The following is an 18886-nucleotide window of genomic DNA, read 5'->3' as shown; positions in this document are numbered from 1 at the left end:
AACTCTCTACTCAGCAAACTGGATGCAGTTTATCACAGTGCCATCCGTTTTGTCACTAAAGCACCTTATACCACCCACCACTGCGACCTGTATGCTCTAGTCGGCTGGCCCTCGCGACATATTCGTCGCCAGACCCCACTGGCTCCAGGTCATCTACAAGTCCATGCTAGGTAAAGCTCCGCCTTATCTCAGTTCACTGGTCACGATGGCAACACCCACCCGTAGCACGCGCTCCAGAAGGTGTATCTCACTGATCATCCCTAAAGCCAACACCTCATTTGGCCGCCTTTCGTTCCAGTTCTCTGCTGCCTGTGACTGGAACGAATTGCAAAAATCGCTGAAGTTTGAGACTTTTATCTCCCTCACCAACTTCAAACATCTGCTATCTGAGCAGCTAACCGATCGCTGCAGCTGTACACAGTCTATCGGTAAATAGCCCACCCATTTTTACCTACCTCATCCCCATACTGTTTTTGTTTATTTACTTTTCTGCTCTTTTGCACACCAATATCTCTACCTGTACATGACCATCTGATCATTTATCTCCCCAGTGTTAATCTGCAAAATTGTAATTATTCACCTACCTCCTCATGCCTTTTGCACACAATGTATATAGACTCCCTTTTTTTCCTACTGTGTTATTGACTTGTTAATTGTTTACTCCATGTGTTGTCTGTTCATGTTACGCCCCTGAAAACAGGGGAGAAATAATCACGAGAGTGATACGGTGTTGTATTCTCAATTCAACTTTTAATTCAATAATTTCACAAAAGTAACACATTACAAAACAACAGAAAACCCATTATACAAATAACACAGCAACAGATCTTATTAACAACGCACATGTTCATTCACAATCAAATGGCAGCTACTCTCAGTACGATGCTATTCTTCACTTCAACCGAGCAGGGCTAATATTACCCTCTTCAAACTTAACTCTAACTTCCTCAAGACGTTACCAAGACACACCTTAAACACTCTTGACATGTTAGCGAGTTATAACATTTAAATTACTATTTTTATCATCAATAAAGTACCTGAAAACAGGGGAGAAATAATCACGAGAGTGATACGGTGTTGTATTCTCAATTCAACGTTTAGTTCAATGAGAAAAGACCGCAATTTTCCCCAGGAATATGGGTGGAGACCAGAGAAATCGATCTCCGGCTCATAGATTAAGAGCATTTCGTAGATCACAGATTAACACTTTTAGGCACTACAAAATAAAGTAATCAATATAACGTTTACACATTACTCTCACAATTCGTACCCTTTGACAGATTTGAGCTTTAACACAATTATATGAATGTTATCAATCTCTATCAACTAATACTGAATGCATCTTTTTAACCTTAGATGTTTTAAAATCCTCACATACTATGAACTTACTAATACTTTTTAATGTATAACAGGCTATGAATATTTCCTTTAACCTGTCACATTCACACTGCTATGCTTTATCTTGGCCAGGTCGCAGTTGCAAATAAGAACTTGTTCTCAACTAGCCTACCTGGTTAAATAAAGGTGAAATAAATTAAATAATATATATAAAAAAATATATTAGACCCCTTAATTTTGGCACTACTAAAACAGGACAGGAGATATGCTTGTTCCAAGTTAATCAACATTGCCAAGATTATTTGTCACCTGTACAGCATTACAGTGCCAATAGATACTCTACACACCCTTTCAAAATGTGTTCACCTTTGTGAATTGGCAGAGCTTAAAGATCCTTATGGGAAACTTGTTTCTGCTGAGTAGATGCATATACAGTGCATTCATAAACTATCCAGACCCCTTGACTTCTGACACATTTTGTTAGAGCCTTGTTCTAAAAGGTATTACATAGTTTCCCCCACATCAATCTACACTCCATAATGACAAAAACAGGTTTATAAATGTTTGCAAATTTATAAAAACAAAACATTTACATAATTATTCAGACTCTTTACTTTGAAGCACCTTTGACCGCGATTACAGCCTCAAGTCTTCTTGGGTATGACGCTACAAGCTTGGTACACCTGTATTTGGGGAGTTTCTCCCATTCTTCTCTGCAGATCCTCTCAAGCGCTGTCAGGTTGGATGGGGAGCATCGCTGTACACCTATTTTCATCTCTCGAGAGATGTTCGATCGGGTTTAAGTCCGGCTATGGCTGGGCCACTCAAGAACATTGAGACTTTTCCCCGAAGCCACTACTGCGTGGTCTTCACTGTGTACTTAGGGTCGTTCAGGCCAAAGAGTTCAATCTTGGTTTCATCAGACCAGAGAATCTTGTTTCTCATGGTCTGGGAGTCTTTAAAGGATTGATTGGTGCAGTACTGCAGAAATGGTTGTCTTTCTGGAAAATTCTCCCTTCTCCACAGAGGAACTCTAGAGCTCTGTCAGAGTGACCACTGGGTTCTTATTCACCTCCTTGACCAAAGCCCTTCTCCCCCGATTGCACAGTTTGGCCAGGCTCTCCAGGAAGAGTCTTGATGGTTCCAAACTTCTTCCATTTAAGAATAATGTTTTGCTACCCTTCCACAGATCTGTGCCTCAACACAATCCTGTCTCTGCGCTCTACGGACAATTCCTTCAACCTTGTGGCTTGGTTTTTGCTCTGAAATGCACTGTCAACTGTGGGACCTTACATAGATAGGTGTGTGCCTTTCCATATCATGTCCAATCAATTGCATTTACCACAGGTGGACTCCAAGTTGTAGAAACATCTTACGGATGATCAATGGAAACAGGATGCACCTGAGCTCAATTTCAAATCTATTTTTTTCTTTTGTAAAAATGTATTAACACATTTCCTTTAAAAACAGCTCATACATTTTTTACATAATTTCATACACATAAAAACGGCAACAAAGCATTTGAAAGTTACATTTAAATTTGTTAAAAAGTACATGTTAAAATCAATAAAAACAACATAGCATACTTGTAATTACCATCTTCACACTTGGTTATGAACGCAGCAATACACAATTGATCTCGGTCAATAAAGCAGCATGTAGGTGATTCTGAAGTTGGATTACCGTTAGGGCGTTAATCAGTCTATACATTTTTTTTTATACAAGTTATATCAAATGTTGTCTTCCTCTCTGGTCTGGGTGTAGCAGTCAGACAGTATTTTAGGAATTATATTATGGTTCAAACATTCAAAAGTACAGACGTACGCCTTCATCACAGATGAACCCGCCCACACCCTCCTCCAAATTGTCCTATGACCTAATCTCGAGACATTCGATTGGCTAAATTGAGTTTTCCCGACAACATCTCGACCAATCTCATTTTCCGTAATACAGCGCCAACGTTGAATCGGGGTTTGTTTTGAGAGGGACGTTTTAGCTTTTGCCTGGCGGTTTTTATTTTAGTCTACAATACATTGAATCAGAAGGTAAGCGTGATTTGAAATTGTTATCTACTTTGCTATTGAAATTGACACCCGTATTTTGAAGTTTTCCAGTTAGCTAACGTACTATACATTTAGCCAGTTTAATCTACGTTTTGCAAGCTAACGTGGTCGAAAAAACGGCTTTCGGCTAGCTATCTAACAATACTAATATCAAATATTATTATTATTACTAGAGGCTAAGCTGCTAGTTAGGTGGGTAACTAGCCATAAAGATGACTAAACAGAGAAGACATTTTAGTAGCCAGCTAACGTTATACAAGCTGAATTCCTTTGTAAAACACATTTTCCCCTGGCTTTTTAACCAATTATCCAAGCTCTGTTACTGAACAAGTATATTTGTAAATATTTAGGGGGTCTGCCATTTGTGACACCAATGACAATGGATACAGTTACACGAAAGAACACCGACTTCAAAAAGGTAATGGAGCTCTTTTTTTCCCTATTTTTTTCCTCTTAGGCCTACTACTTTTTTGTACAATGTATTATTTCTTGTTTCTTTGTCCTGTCTGCTATTATTAGGGTAACAAAGAGAATGCCAGACCTGCAAGTGGACCCACTAAGTCCTTTACCAGAGTTGCTCCTACTAAAACAGTGGCAGCTCCATCTGCCCCTCTGCATTCCAAGAGCAATAAAAAGGAGGACTTGGGAAAGGGAGAAGATGCTCTGAAGAAGGTCAAGATGGCAACAGCTGGCGATCCAAAGAGACGCAACACTTTCAGCCAAACCTTACTCACCAAACAGGCTGTCAGACAGAGAAAACTGATTGCAGAGGCCTCAGAGCCAGCTACCGTCCCAGCTAAACCTGTCCCTGGCACCTACAAAGGCAAGGTTGTCCAATCCAAAATAAGCTCCTTCAGGAAGCCTAGTGGCCTGGAGGGAGGTGTAGAAAGCAAAGCTGCTACCAAAACCTCGGCACCCAAAGCTGAAAGCCAAAAGCCTGGGAATTTGACAAAGATCAGGCCCAAAGCTGTTGCTGACTTGCCTCAGCGTTCCATGTTCAAGCCCCCTCAAATATGTCAACCCTCAAAATCCAAGTCTGTGTCCAATGGGCCTCCTCCAGTCTCCAAGTGCCCAGCCACATGCCGTCCAACAGGCTTTTGCTCCGCAGTCCCTCCTGCCAGAATGGCTCTACTTACCACAGCTCTCCAAAGTTCCAGTAGGTCTGCCATGACATCAAAGGGGAAAGAGCTGCCACAGAGAACCAAGCCTAAGATGACAACTGACAAAGTTCGCAAGCCTCCGGTTGCCAGCACCCTAAGCCAGTACAGGGCTAACACAGAGACTGCTGAAGAGAAAAGGTTTGTAATTTTTGTTTAACATTCTTGAATTGTCCAATAACTGATATTTTTGGTACTTTTGTCAACTGCTCAAAATAGTTGTAACCAGTGGTGTAAAGTACTTAAGTAAAAAAATACTTTAAAGTACGACTTAAGTAGTTTTTTGGGGTATCTGTACTTTACTATATATATTTTTGACAAATTTTAATTTTGCATTCCTAAAGAAAATAATGTACTTTTTACTCCATGCATTTTCCCTGACCTGCAAAAGTGCCCATTACATTTTGAAATCTTAACGGGTCAGGAAAATGGTCCAATTCACACACTTATCAAGACAACATCACTGGTCACATCCCTACTGCCTCTGATCTGGTCAATCAATAAACACATGCTTTGTTTGTAAATGATGTCTGCGTGTTGTAGTGTGTCCCCGGTTAGGTGTACATTTTTTTTTTTTTTTAGTTAAATTGTGCCGTTTTAGTGTGTAATATATATATATACATATACATACTGCTCAAGAAAATAAAGGGAAGACTAAAATAACACATCCTAGATCTGAATGAAATATTCTTATTAAATACTTTTTTCTTTACATAGTTGAATGTGCTGACAACAAAATCACACACAAATTATCAATGGAAATCAAATGTATCAACCCATGGAGGTCTGGATTTGGAGTCACACTCAAAATTAAAGTGGAAAACCACACTACAGGCTGTTCCAACTTTGATGTAATGTCCTTAAAACAAGTCAAAATGAGGCTTGGTAGTGTGTGTGGCCTCCACGTGCTTGTATGACCTCCCTACAACGCCTGGGCATGCTCCTGATGAGGTGGCGGATGGTCTCCTGAGGGATCTCCTCCCAGACCTGGACTAAAGCATCCGCCAACTCCTGGACAGTCTGTGGTGCAACGTGGCGTTGGTGGGTGGAGCGAGACATGATGTCCCAGATGTGCTCAATTGGATTCAGGTCTGGGGAATGGGCGGGCCAGTCCATAGCATCAATGCCTTCCTCTTGCAGGAACTGCTGACACACTCCAGCCACATGAGGTCTTGCATTAGGAGGAACCCAGGGCCAACCGCGCCAGCATATGGTCTCACAAGGGGTCTGAGGATCTCATCTCTGTACCTAATGGCAGTCAGGCTACCTCTGGCGAGCACATGGGGGGGAGCTGTGCGGCCCCCCCCCAAAGAAATGCCACCCCACACCATGACTGACCCACCGCCAAACCGGTCATGCTGGAGGATGTTGCAGCAGCAGAACGTTCTCCACGACGTCTCCAGACTCTGTCACGTCTGTCACATGTGCTCAGTGTGAATCTGCATTCATCTGTGAAGAGCACGTGGCGAATTTGGCATTCTTGGTGTTCTCTGGCAAATGCCAAACGTCCTGCACAGTGTTGGGCTGTAAGCACAACCCCCACCTGTGGACATCGGGCCCTCATACCACCCTCATGGAGTCTGTTTGCTGATGTACTGGCCTCTCTCCTGGTAGCGCCTCCATGCTCTGGACACTACGCTGACAGACACAGCAAACCTTCTTGCCACAGCTCGCATTGATGTGCCATCCTGGATGAGCTGCACTACCTGAGCCACTTGTGTGGGTTGTAGACTCCGTCTCATGCTACCACTAGAGTGAAAGCACTGCCAGCATTCAAAAGTGACCAAAACATCAGCAAGGAAGCATAGGAACTGAGAAGTGGTCTATGGTCACCACCTGCAGAACCACTCCTTTATTGGGGGTGTCTTGCTAAATGCCTATAATTTCCACCTGTTGTCTATTTCATTTGCACAACAGCATGTGAAATTTATTGTCAATCAGTGTTGCTTCCTAAGTGGACAGTTTGATTTCACAGAAGTGTGATTGACTTGGAGTTACATTGTGTTGTTTAAGTGTTCCCTTTATTTTTTTGAGCAGTATATATATATATATATACATACACAATTTGAAATTATTTTTACTTTAACTTTTGATACTTATGTATATTTTTGCAATTACATTTACTTTTGATACTTAAGTATATTTAAAACCAAATACTTTTAGACTTTTACTCAAGTAGTATTTTACTGAGTGACTTGCTTACTTGTCATTTTCTATTAAGTTATCTTTTTATTTTTACTCAAGTATGACAATTGGATACTTTTTCCACCACTGGTTTTAACTGATGTTTTTAATCATTGATTGCCAGAGCAAAGCTGGCGGAGTGGCTGGCATCCAAGGGAAAGACTCTGAAAAGGCCTCCCATATCGGCAGTGGCACTCCCAAAGTATAAACCAGTTGTGCAGCCCGAGCCTGAAGTCGACGCAGTATCCACAGCCTTCTCAACACAAAAAACCAATGTTGAGCCTCATTTCTCTGATCAGACATCACAACAACCTGGTCCTGAGCCTGAACCAACTGTTCGGCCTAAAAATGACCAGGTGGTCCCTGAGCAGGAGGCAGCCTGTGCCTCAACTCCACTGATAATGAACACGACGCTGGACTTGCTTGACAACTCTGATACATATTTTCTCCCTATTGATCCAGAGGTTCAAATGAATGATGTAAGAAACATTCTTTGTTTAGTAATTTATTTTTTTGGTACTGTAATTTTATTCATCAAAATTCTTAAATATAACCTAACCACCACTGTCTTGTGTCTTATCACAGGTTGTGGTCAACCTTTGTGATGCTTTGGAGGCATTGGAGACGCCCTCAGCAAGTGTGGATAGTAAGTTTTGTGGTCAGTGCATTTACATTCACAGCAAACAGTCAAATTTACTTGCTCACTTGGCATCATCTGCCTGATTCAAATCATGCAACTGGAAGGTTCAAATCATGTAAGAGTAACATTTTATCATGTAAACTTTATTCATGTATTATTCATTGGTGTGTGCTTTTTTCCTTTTAGAGCCACATGAGAAAAAGGAATCTGAAGAGAAAATTGTGGAGGTTGAGACAAATTATGGATTTGAAGAGAGGAATGAGTTTGCTGAGAATAATTTTGACAGGTCTGAGGAAGTGAAAAGTGAAGTAGGAGAGGGAGCTTCAGAGCAGAAAGTAAGGAAGGGTTATATTGAGGAAGTTGATAGTGATTATGATGACGAATGCTTGATGGAGACTACACCAGAGGGAGCCTCCATAGTGAAATACAATCTGAAGACAACTCCATACCTTCAAAGGTGATATTTCTTATCTTAAATACCTATTTTAAAATCACTTTCATACAATTATTGGAAATACTGGAGGTCATGGAGAACATCACTACTTCACATCTCTATATTGAAATGCATATTAAACTGAACATGGCTGTCAACTAACCACACAATTCTGTCTATCTTTCCCCTTCTAGTGTTAAGAGAACAATCAACACTGAAGCATGTGCAAGTGGTTCCAAGCGAAAAAACACCATCAAGGATCTGAAGTTCCTGACACCAGTCCGTCGTTCCTGTCGTATCCAGCGCAAGTCATCCCACCTGCCTGGGATGCTGACAGACCACGACACCTGTGTGTCCTCACTGGCAGAGCTGGTGAATCTGGACGACGATGCCAGCGCTTACATCTACAGGAGGAACCCTGCTCTCCTGGAGGACCTGCCTGACCATCCCAAAGACCTGGAGAGGATCTGAGTCTTTGGATGAGTGGGACGAGGAGGCCTGAAAATGAATAGAAAGAATATGGAACTGATGGGCACTTTACAAAGGGGTTTTAAAATAATGAAAATAGATTATTTGCTGTTTTACCATCCATAATGGTTGTTAATCCAAATTGTGATAATATGGGCTTTGTGTGGCAAGATTTACTAATACAGTAAGACTGGGTGCCTCAATTTGGCATGCCTTTTGTTTTCTGTTAGTTGTTACTTCTCATAAGGAAGGGACATTTGCCATAGCTTGATCTGCTACATCTTCACTTTTATTCGCTGTATGCATTCTCTCTGCTGTCTTACTGTGTTTGTTTTATGAATGTATTGTTTATTTTAATGCAGAGTTGATCATTTATCTATCACTAGGTTTTACCATAGATAAATTACGTACAACACACCTTTTATCACCTTCAAATCATCTGGTAGGAAATAAACAAATGTGTGTTGTACATCCAGGAAAAGTGACACGATTCAATAAAATTATACCAAAATGGTTCTCTGGTGGAATTATTGCCTTTGAAATGGGAAATCATGCAATAATATACCTTAACAAGGAAATGTATTAATTGATTACTCACTGGATCCAACTGCCCTTCTGTTGGACTGTAATTTTAGTCAAATGGGAATATGGTAAATTAGAAAATACTGTCCTATACCTGGCTAACGAGTTTCGGAGGGCCAAACATGAACCATGTCAAAACTCCTTTGAAATGTCTTGTGTGGATAATTGTGCGGGCATGTGTTGATCCAAAGGGCGCAAGGAAAGCTAATATCAGTATTGGAACCCTGAGGTGATATGAACAGGACAGTGTGACAAACATGCGTACTGAGTTATGTTAGCAAAGCATTGTGGGAAGGTCGTGATTTAATTGCGCGTCGCGTTGATTCCTCCAGGCCACATAAAGCACTGTTGCGTGCGAGTCCATTCTTTACTAATTTCTGGATAAATTAATATTGAAGTAAATTACTTTTGAAAAGCATTATACTAGCATAAGCAAACCATGGCAAACTTTTGCGCAGCTCCAAATTGCACCATAAAAAGTAATCGGTCAGCATCGCTATTCTTCAAGTTTCCAATGGACACTGAAAGGTACGTTAAGACGGTCTTCCATGCTTGACTTTGCACATTAAGATAACTAACGTTAGCTGTCAGCTAAATATGTGCACTGTGCAAGCTATTTGGCTAGCTTGTAGCTAGTTTTGCAGAATAATTGTATAACCAGACTTTTGGGGTTTGCAAATCAGTACGTTATTAAAACATACAGCAAGCTGCTTGCTAGTGATACACAATGTTTTCGTGTGCATGTTATTGTCAACACAGCACACAATGTTATTGTGTGATTATACCATTTAACTATAGCAATCATGTCTTCAGTATTTTAATAACTAGTTCTTCCATCGCATTCAATGATCGCTAAATATATAAATGAGAACTGTTTTTAAAAATATTTAAAAAAAAGTTGTATCCATGAGGAGCTCTTACGGGAAGTCAGAGAGGGTCGTTTTTCTGATTGGTCACTGACGTCAGTGTTTGAATAACTCGTTCTTAATGTTCAATCTCATTCAATGAATCTACATGTATGAATGAGAATGGTTTGTATTGTCTATTGTGCACAGATGCAAGCAGTGGGTGGAAAACTGTCATGGCAAGGATCTTGAAGATAAAACACCTGACCAGCTGAACATACACTACAGACTTTGTGCTAAGCAATTTGAACCATCCATGATTTGTAAAGCAGTAAGTGATACTGATGCAATTTGCTTGGCATTTGTTTTGGCCTAGCTGAAACGTTTAACATTTGAAATTGATGTAGTTGAACAGAGATGTGTACTTTATTTAGTGCTACACACACCCATCAAATAGGTAGTTTAATAAATCGTTCATATTTCCAGAGTTCCTACAGGACAAGGCTGAAGGATAATGCCACACCAACCATCTTTGATTTATCAAGCCAGCTCAATAAGCCACAAAGTAGGCAACACTAGGATTAAAGAGCTGGTAGGGGTTTATTTTCCATTTAACAAATCTCTAGTCATACTCTATGTATTGGAATCAAACAGCTTGTTATTGTTTCTCTCTTGCTATTATATTCTACAGAGTGAAGATGAAGCAAGGCAAATGAAATTGAGGAAAAGTAAGTTATGCATCTTATGTTGAGGCTGTTTCAATGTACTGTGTATTCAAACCCCTTGACTTTTCCACATTTTGTTGCATTAGCCTTACTCTAAAATGATTAAATGATTTTTTTTTTCTCCTCAATCTACACAATACCCCATAATGAGAGCAAAACACCCTGGACCCAAACTGTACAGACCTATATCCATCCTGCCTATCTAAGGTCTTCGAAAGTCAAGTCAACAAACAGGTCACTGACCATCTCGAATCCCACCGTACCTTCTCCGCTGTGCAATCTGGTTTCCGAGCCGGTCACGGGTGCACCTCAACAAGCTCAAGGTACTAAACGATATCATAACCGACATCGATAAAAGACAGTACTGTGCAGCCGTCTTCATCGACCTGGCCAAAGCTTTCGACTCTGTCAATCACTATATTCTTATCGGCAGACTCAGTAGCCTCGGTTTTTCTAATGACTGCCTTGCCTGGTTCACCAACTACTTTGCAGACAGAGTTCAGTGTGTCAAATCGGAGGGCATGTTGTCCGGTCCTCTGGCAGTCTCTATGGGGGTGCCACAGGGTTCATTTCTCGGGCCGACTCTTTTCTCTGTATATATCAATGATGTTGCTCTTGCTGCGGGCGATTCCCTGATCCACCTCTACGCAGACGACGCCATTCTGTATACTTCTGGCCCTTCCGTGGACACTGTGCTATCTAACCTCCAAACGAGCTTCAATGCCATACAACACTCCTTCCGTTGCCTCCAACTGCTCTACCTGTACATGACCATCTGATCATTTATCACTCCAGTGTTAATTTGCAAAATTGTAATTATTCGCCTACCTCATGCATTTTGCACACAATGTATATCGACTCTTTTTTTTCCCTACTGTGTTATTGACTTGTTAATTGTTTACTCCATGTGTAACTCTGTTGTTGTCTGTTCACACTGCTATGCTTTCTTGGCCAGGTCGCAGTTGTAAATGAGAACTTGTTCTCAACTAGCCTACCTGGTTAAATAAAGGTAAAATAAAAAAATATCACAGGACCCACATAAGCAAAACGTTACACTAATCTTATTTTTAATCAATATTACTTCATTTTCCTATAGAGGACTCTGTGGACCAATCAAAGACTAGCAAAGATGATGGTGAAGGCCAAGATGACTCTGAGACAAACCACCCCCCCAGCTGACCTCTGAGGAGAAGAAGCACAGAGAATATCTCAAATCACTATTTGAAGTTCTTCTAGTGTTGGGGAAACAGAACATACCTCTGAATAGACATACTGAGGAGGTGTCTCTCTTCTCCAGACCATTTCCGGAGACCTTCTCCCTTACCTCGCTCATCAACTCATCCCTGACCGCTGGCTACGTCCCTTCCGTCTTCAAGAGAGCGAGAGTTGCACCCCTTCTGAAAAAACCTACACTCGATCCCTCCGATGTCAACAACTACAGACCAGTATCCCTTCTTTCTTTTCTCTCCAAAACTCTTGAACGTGCCGTCCTTGGCCAGCTCTCCCGCTATCTCTCTCAGAATGACCTTCTTGATCCAAATCAGTCAGGTTTCAAGACTAGTCATTCAACTGAGACTGCTCTTCTCTGTATCACGGAGGCGCTCCGCACTGCTAAAGCTAACTCTCTCTCCTCTGCTCTCATCCTTCTAGACCTATCGGCTGCCTTCGATACTGTGAACCATCACATCCTCCTTTCCACCCTCTCCGAGTTGGGCATCTCCGGCGCGGCCCACGCTTGGATTGCGTCCTACCTGACAGGTCGCTCCTACCAGGTGGCGTGGCGAGAATCTGTCTCCTCACCACGCGCTCTCACCACTGGTGTCCCCCAGGGCTCTGTTCTAGGCCCTCTCCTATTCTCGCTATACACCAAGTCACTTGGCTCTGTCATAACCTCACATGGTCTCTCCTATCATTGCTATGCAGACGACACACAATTAATCTTCTCCTTTCCCCCTTCTGATGACCAGGTGGCGAATCGCATCTCTGCATGTCTGGCAGACATATCAGTGTGGATGACGGATCACCACCTCAAGCTGAACCTCGGCAAGACGGAGCTGCTCTTCCTCCCGGGGAAGGACTGCCCGTTCCATGATCTCGCCATCACGGTTGACAACTCCATTGTGTCCTCCTCCCAGAGCGCTAAGAACCTTGGCGTGATCCTGGACAACACCCTGTCGTTCTCAACTAACATCAAGGCGGTGGCCCGTTCCTGTAGGTTCATGCTCTACAACATCCGCAGAGTACGACCCTGCCTCACACAGGAAGCGGCGCAGGTCCTAATCCAGGCACTTGTCATCTCCCGTCTGGATTACTGCAACGCGCTGTTGGCTGGGCTCCCTGCCTGTGCCATTAAACCCCTACAACTCATCCAGAACGCCACAGCCCGTCTGGTGTTCAACCTTCCCTAATTCTCTCACGTCACCCCGCTCCTCCGCTCTCTCCACTGGCTTCCAGTTGAAGCTCGCATCCGCTACAAGACCATGGTGTTTGCCTACGGAGCTGTGAGGGGAACGGCACCTCAGTACCTCCAGGCTCTGATCAGGCCCTACACCCAAACAAGGGCACTGCGTTCATCCACCTCTGGCCTGCTCGCCTCCCTACCACTGAGGAAGTACAGTTCCCGCTCAGCCCAGTCAAAACTGTTCGCTGCTCTGGCCCCCCAATGGTGGAACAAACTCCCTCACGACGCCAGGACAGCGGAGTCAATCACCACCTTCCGGAGACACCTGAAACCCCACCTCTTTAAGGAATACCTAGGATAGGATAAGTAATCCTTCTCACCCCCCTAAAAGATTTAGATGCACTATTGTAAAGTGGCTGTTCCACTGGATGTCATAAGTGAATGCACCAATTTGTAAGTCGCTCTGGATAAGAGCGTCTGCTAAATGACTTAAATGTAAATGTAAGGTGCAGGAGTGCGACGGTCTCACTCCAAGCAACTTCCAGGCATTGTTGGAGTACCGAATGAGGTGAGTGCCATATCCCCATATTCTTATGTTTTTTTTTTTAACCAGGCCAACTGCTTTGCGGGAGAAGTTTGTGGGATTCCTTCCTTTTGAGGGAGATGAGGAGACCCTGATGGAGAGGCTGCTGACTGAGGTGACAAAAAATGGGGCTTGAATATGGACTACTGCAGAGGGCAGGCCCACTTAAGCTCCTGTGTGCATTCTTGCAAAATGAAAGCCATTGCAACCAAACTCACAGAAGTATCCCACAGCAGTGCACCCACCAAGTTCCACCTGTGCCTTGAATGTCTCACTGGCAAGTGGAGTGGTTTTGACAGGCATTCAGATTGTCATGTCTACTTTCAAGAATATTGATTATTTTTTTCAACAAGTCACCTTCACTGCAATTGGAGTTGGAGAATGCCATCTCCATTTTCTATCAGGGCAATGAAGAGAAGGCCAGTGATCTGAAAGAGGCCTGCCATATCAACTGGACAATGAGGCATGATACATTTGAGGTGGCAGTCAACGTCGTGGAATCTCTACTGCTCTGCGTAGATAGTGTTCATGATGATGAAGATCTGAGGTGGAATGACCAAGACACACATGATGCCTTGGAGATATCAGAGGCTCTGGCTGATTTTGAGTTTGTTGCAGCGTTGGTTGTACTGAAAAACACCATGTCATTTCTTTCACAACAGCCTTCGGCAAGAACTTGCAAAGGCCTACGATAGATGTCTACTTTGCTGCAAGCAGCTTGACCGCTGTGTTGCACTTGCTGAACGAGGTCTTGGATAACATTGAGGTATTCCATGATTTCTGGTTCGAAGAGGCTGTTAACCTACTTGAGAAAGCACCGCCCAGAAGCTGGAACGGAAATCCAGCCCGAGAGCTACTTCAAAGAGCACCTGACTGCCCCAGTGTTGAGCCAGGTCATCAAAGAACTGAACAACCTCTTCTCTGAGAACCACCTTAACGCCCTGAGATATTTGATGCTCGTCCCTGAGGTCATGGGGCAGCTGAAATTCAACATGTCTGAAGATAACAACAACGTGGAGATGTACAGGAATGACCTTCCCAACGCAGACACTCCCCCTGCTGAGCTTCACTGCTGGAGGGTGAAGTGGAAGCATAGGGGCAAGGTGACCCTGCACTTCACCGTCCATGAGACGCTGCAGTTTTGCTGAAGTGAAGTTCTTCCCCAATGTGCTTGCATTCTTGAGGGTGCTCAGCAACCTGCCAGTCCTGGGCCTTGAGGATGTCGACGGCAATGCTTCTCGTAAACGTTTTCAGATGTACCTGCAGAACACACCTGACAAACACAGATTCCAAGAGTCTGGCATTTCTAAACATACATTATAATGCCAGACATGACCTGGACTTTACGGTTGATAGTTACGTTAAGATGTACCCTCACAATGAAAGTTAAATCCAATTAATTTCATGACTCTAATGAGCAAGAATGCCAGCCTGTTGACTTGTTCTTGTATACATTGTAGTCTGTCTTCAGCATCTGTGACGAGCTGACCTCTTACTTATTGGATGTTTGATATGTTGACTTGAAACCACTTATTTTTGCTGTATAAAGCTGATCAATGACCATTGCAAGTTTGAGGGAATCATTAGATTTAGTATGCACCAAAACACTTCAATTCAAATCACAAAAAACTTTAGTTGAAACTATGTATAGGTCATTTTTAAAAATGTTTATGCAACTGGTTATGTAAATTACAGAACTGAAAATGTATTCTTATTACATAAGTCTTCTGGAAGTACTTTCTTCTAAGACCAATGTGCTTGAAATACAGTTACATTTGTGTCATTTAGCAGATGATCTTATCCAATGCGACTTACAGGAGCAATTAGGGTTAAGTGCCTTGCTCAAGGGCACATCTTCAGATTTTATTACCTAGTCGGCTTGGCGATTCAAAACCAGTGACCTTTCGGTTACTGGCCGAACGCCCTTAACTGTTAGGCTACCTGCTTTGATCTAAGACTGTGTTCTTTCTTGTAAGCATGATTACAAATAAAGATCAACGTTTTTGATTCAGTCTAAGAATTGCTATTATTGTCATACATTTATTTACACCATTTTATTGTGTGATAGCTGCATTTATTAAATAAATTGTTAAATGTTTCTTTCCTCATTGACTTTGATCACACAATTCACAGTAAAGTGCTTTTTTTTCTGAATGTATGTCTATGATAAGATGTAGCTATTTCTGTTATAACCACCGTTTTCAAAGCTTTTAATAGGCTTTTTTGACAACCATGAACTCGTTCAGTCATCTTGTCACGTGACAAGTAGGCGTTTTATGAGGCCTCGTGGTATTCCGATATCATTTACTCGGTTGTCATATGCGGAACTTTAAAAAATACAGCTATCAAAATACATGTGTTATTACAACCGTACTGATACGCCACTGCATACACATAAGGAAAAATACAAAGATATACAATTGTGCACATTGTACTGAGATCAGAGATCAATGCGCCAAGCGGTGTCGATTTCCGCTTTACAAAGGTGTTCTTCCTGGTTTAGGAACACTCGGGCAACTACACCGCTCAACAAATCAACTTTTTACGGAATGAAATAATTAAATTACCTAGCTAGGTACAAAGTTAATTTAAAGACTTTGTACAAATATTAAACTAAAGATTCAATACGGGTGGATTTCGGATTAATTGCACGATGCACGATTTATTCTGAACCAGTGAGTGCATGGATCCCAAAATGCCCAACCGCTGTGCCGCACCAAATTGTAATATCTATACAGATAAATCAGACGTCCCATTTTTCAGGTTTCCATTGGACTCGGAGCGGTAAGTGCAATGTAATTGGGTTATATGTAAATAGTGTACAATCCACTACAAACTATAATTTTTAAAGTAAAATTGGTATTCCTAATTAGCTAACTAGCTAGCTGGCTGATCCATTGAAACCTCTAGAGCTTGCTAGTTAGCCTAGCTTGTGCTAACGTTGATGGTAATGGCAAAGATGGGTTGTTTGCTAGCCAGCTAGCTAGCTTGCTAAAAGGCTACATTGTGGTTAAGGAAACCGTATTAATTGCGTGACGTTAAGGGTGAAGTATGTTTTAGTGAGGGTGGTCCCTGGTCATCCCTCAAAGTTATGGAAGTTATCTTTAATCTGACAACATCTTCTTCATATGTTGTACTGTAGCTAGCTAGCTAAATTGGGTAGTCAGATTAATCAAGTTGTAATACACAATTAATTGGTATCAGTGATGTAGTGCTAAAACAAAGGTGGGTAAACTATAAACTTCAGTGGGCGATCGAGATCAGACGAACCACCACCGATATAAACCAAAACATTACAATTTTAGAACTGCATTGTTTGATTCCATTTTCATGCAGGTCAATAGGGAAGGCCTAATGTAATTTTATGTAGTTTCACAATGCACATCAGGTCGCCCTCAGAAAAATATTTATTTGGACTGGACACTAGGAAAGTCCAGAGAAATAGGATGTGGAGATCTTTATATTGAAATGTTTTTAATCACGTTCATGTTCTTAGTATCTCATGTGAGCTGCACTGCAATTCTGTATTGTAAAATGCCTAATAGAATACAAATAGTTGTATTCTATATGCATTTGAATAGAACATGTTATTGTGTTTGATACAATTACAGATTCTCTCAGGGATCCCATTTTACATTTCAGAGGACCCCAAGTTTGGTAACCACTGTAACCTCTGCTTGCTTCCTCTCTCTGTGTGTCTACTCTGCTGCCTTCTGCATTGCAGCCTGCCTCACCCCAGTCTGCCTCACCACTGTCTCTCACTACTCGCTATAAAGCAAAGTTATTTTATGTGAATCTATGTAGCCCATCTTTTGTTAAGATTATAGCTAGCTTAATTTCAGTCAATTGCTCCTGCTGAGGTCAAGATCTGTTTAATGTTAGCTTCTAACACCATCCTTCTAGCCAGATATCCATCTAACTGAAATATCAGCTACTATTTGCCAGGTGTACACTCATTCTCAGAGTAGTTTTTTTTTTGGGGGGGGGGTATGTCTGACACTGCAGGAGTCAATGTAATTGCTCAAATATACTTAAGTATCAAACGTATAAATAATTTAAAATTCCTTATTAAGCAAACCAGACAACACCATTTTCTTGTTTAAAAAAAATTGTTTACAGATGGCTAGGGGCACACTTCAACACTCCGACATCATTTACAAAGGAAGCATGTCTGTTTAGTGAGTCTGCCAGATCAGAGGCAGTAGGGAGACCAGGGATGTTCTCTTGATAATGAGTGAATTTGACAATTTTCCTGTCTTGATAAGAATTCAAAATGTAAGTACTTTTGGGTGTCAGGGAAAATGTATGGACTAAAAAGTACATGATTTTCTTTAGGGATGTAGTAAAGTAAAAGTCATCAAAAATATACATTTAAAAATATAAACAGTAACGTACAGATACTCCCCAAACCTACTTAGGTAGTTACTTTTAAGTATTTTTACTTGAGTACTTTACACCACTGGTCTGGGCTGAGGTAGTTCGTTTCACGTCTGCCTGGGCGGGGGGTTTGGCTTTGGACAGAGTGGTGAATGAAGGTGCCTCTAACACAACAAATCCGGGGGGAGTAGGCGAACATAACGAGCATACCTGAATCATGAGTCCACTCTTCGCAGAGAGGCAGTCGCGATTTTTAACTCCGATCAAGAAAATTAACATTGTGACCGTTGATCAACGCTGGGAACGCAATAAAACGTGTGTGAGCGTTAATTAACTAAATAAAAATGTGCGTAAACACAAATTAAAAAGGTGCATAAACTGTGTTTACCCTCCACTAAATCCCAAATGGGTCTATATACAGCCCAAAACAATGCTTGCACAATCGTGTACATGTTCCTACAAGCCAGAATGTTGAATAAATTACATTTAAACTTACTCTACGGATTGTCTGCACGGTTGACCTTCCCCTGCTTGAAATTTGAGATCAAATATCCTCAGCAAAGTAGCTAGTTATTGTTTACCAAACTTTTTAGAGGGTGGGTAGGTATAGATGGGTAAGCTCACAACGTCACGAAAACAATGCGCATGCTTCAGTGGAGCAGAAGTCCGTGAGTTGTTGTGATTCTGGATGGCCAGATGGCTACAACAATGACAAACTGCCATGTGGGAAATCGTAAGTGACTCATTTCATCTTGTTTTTGATACCATGTCTTGTTTTGAGATATTTTTACTGTTTCATGTCAATACTAATAGCTAGCAAACCAACAACTATAACAATGTATTTGAGACAGGTGCACATGTATGTTTTCAATAAGCATTGGATACAAAATATAGTTAAAAATTTAAGCCAACCCCCTCTGTTTTGCCCCATAGTTGCGCATGCGTCGGTTTTGTAGTCCTAAAAAACATTAGTTCAGCCATTCCTATGGGGAAAGAGTTTTATGATAACCTCAGACCTTATGTTTAACACAGGCTTGTGAGATCTTATACGTTTTGTTCTATGACATTATCAGTCAGTCAGTTAACATGA

At 41.7% G+C, this 18886-nt stretch overlaps 2 protein-coding genes, 1 long non-coding RNA gene and 1 pseudogene across 20 annotated transcripts in view; 3 read left to right on the top strand and 1 right to left on the bottom strand.

The window, feature by feature from the left end:
* Positions 1-2981: 2981 nt before the first annotated feature.
* Positions 2982-8799, top strand: LOC118391176 (cytoskeleton-associated protein 2-like). Its single transcript, XM_035782283.2, has 7 exons — positions 2982-3383; positions 3752-3819; positions 3921-4699; positions 6867-7221; positions 7328-7388; positions 7569-7839; positions 8010-8799. The coding sequence occupies exons 2-7, from the start codon at positions 3775-3777 to the stop codon at positions 8284-8286; spliced, it is 1788 nt and encodes a 595-aa protein (XP_035638176.1). The 5' UTR covers positions 2982-3383; positions 3752-3774; the 3' UTR covers positions 8287-8799.
* Positions 8173-18490, bottom strand: LOC118391178 (uncharacterized). Its single transcript, XR_008060857.1, has 3 exons — positions 18293-18490; positions 18007-18093; positions 8173-8313 (listed from the first exon to the last, which is right to left on the bottom strand). It is a non-coding gene; the product is annotated as an uncharacterized LOC118391178 (long non-coding RNA).
* On the top strand, positions 12436-15426 carry LOC118391177 (52 kDa repressor of the inhibitor of the protein kinase-like; annotated as a pseudogene).
* Positions 15736-18886, top strand: part of LOC118391785 (uncharacterized) — a 28420-nt gene continuing 25269 nt past the window's right edge. For 10 of the 18 annotated variants that reach the window (XM_052457908.1, XM_052457909.1, XM_052457904.1 and 7 more), the window contains exon 1: positions 15737-16203. In XM_052457908.1, the coding sequence (XP_052313868.1) occupies positions 16103-16203 (101 nt within the window). In that variant the 5' untranslated portion in view covers positions 15737-16102. Of the gene's footprint in view, positions 16204-18886 lie in introns of all 18 variants that reach the window. The other 8 variants (XM_052457910.1, XM_052457903.1, XM_052457902.1 and 5 more) reach the window with 3 other exon arrangements.

Source organism: Oncorhynchus keta, chromosome 12 (genome assembly GCF_023373465.1).
Source record: "Oncorhynchus keta strain PuntledgeMale-10-30-2019 chromosome 12, Oket_V2, whole genome shotgun sequence".
Classification (NCBI taxonomy): domain Eukaryota; kingdom Metazoa; phylum Chordata; class Actinopteri; order Salmoniformes; family Salmonidae; genus Oncorhynchus; species Oncorhynchus keta.
The sequence above is the reverse complement of the archived record's forward strand: the minus strand, read 5'-3'. Positions and strand labels throughout refer to the sequence as shown.

Coding starts and splice junctions, on each gene's coding strand:
- LOC118391176 (XM_035782283.2), top strand. CDS start 3,775: ATGACAATGGATACAGTTACACGAAAGAACACCGACTTCAAAAAG. Junction 7,222..7,327: donor CAGAGGTTCAAATGAATGAT/GTAAGAAACATT, acceptor GTCTTATCACAG/GTTGTGGTCAACCTTTGTGA. Junction 7,389..7,568: donor GCCCTCAGCAAGTGTGGATA/GTAAGTTTTGTG, acceptor TTTTCCTTTTAG/AGCCACATGAGAAAAAGGAA.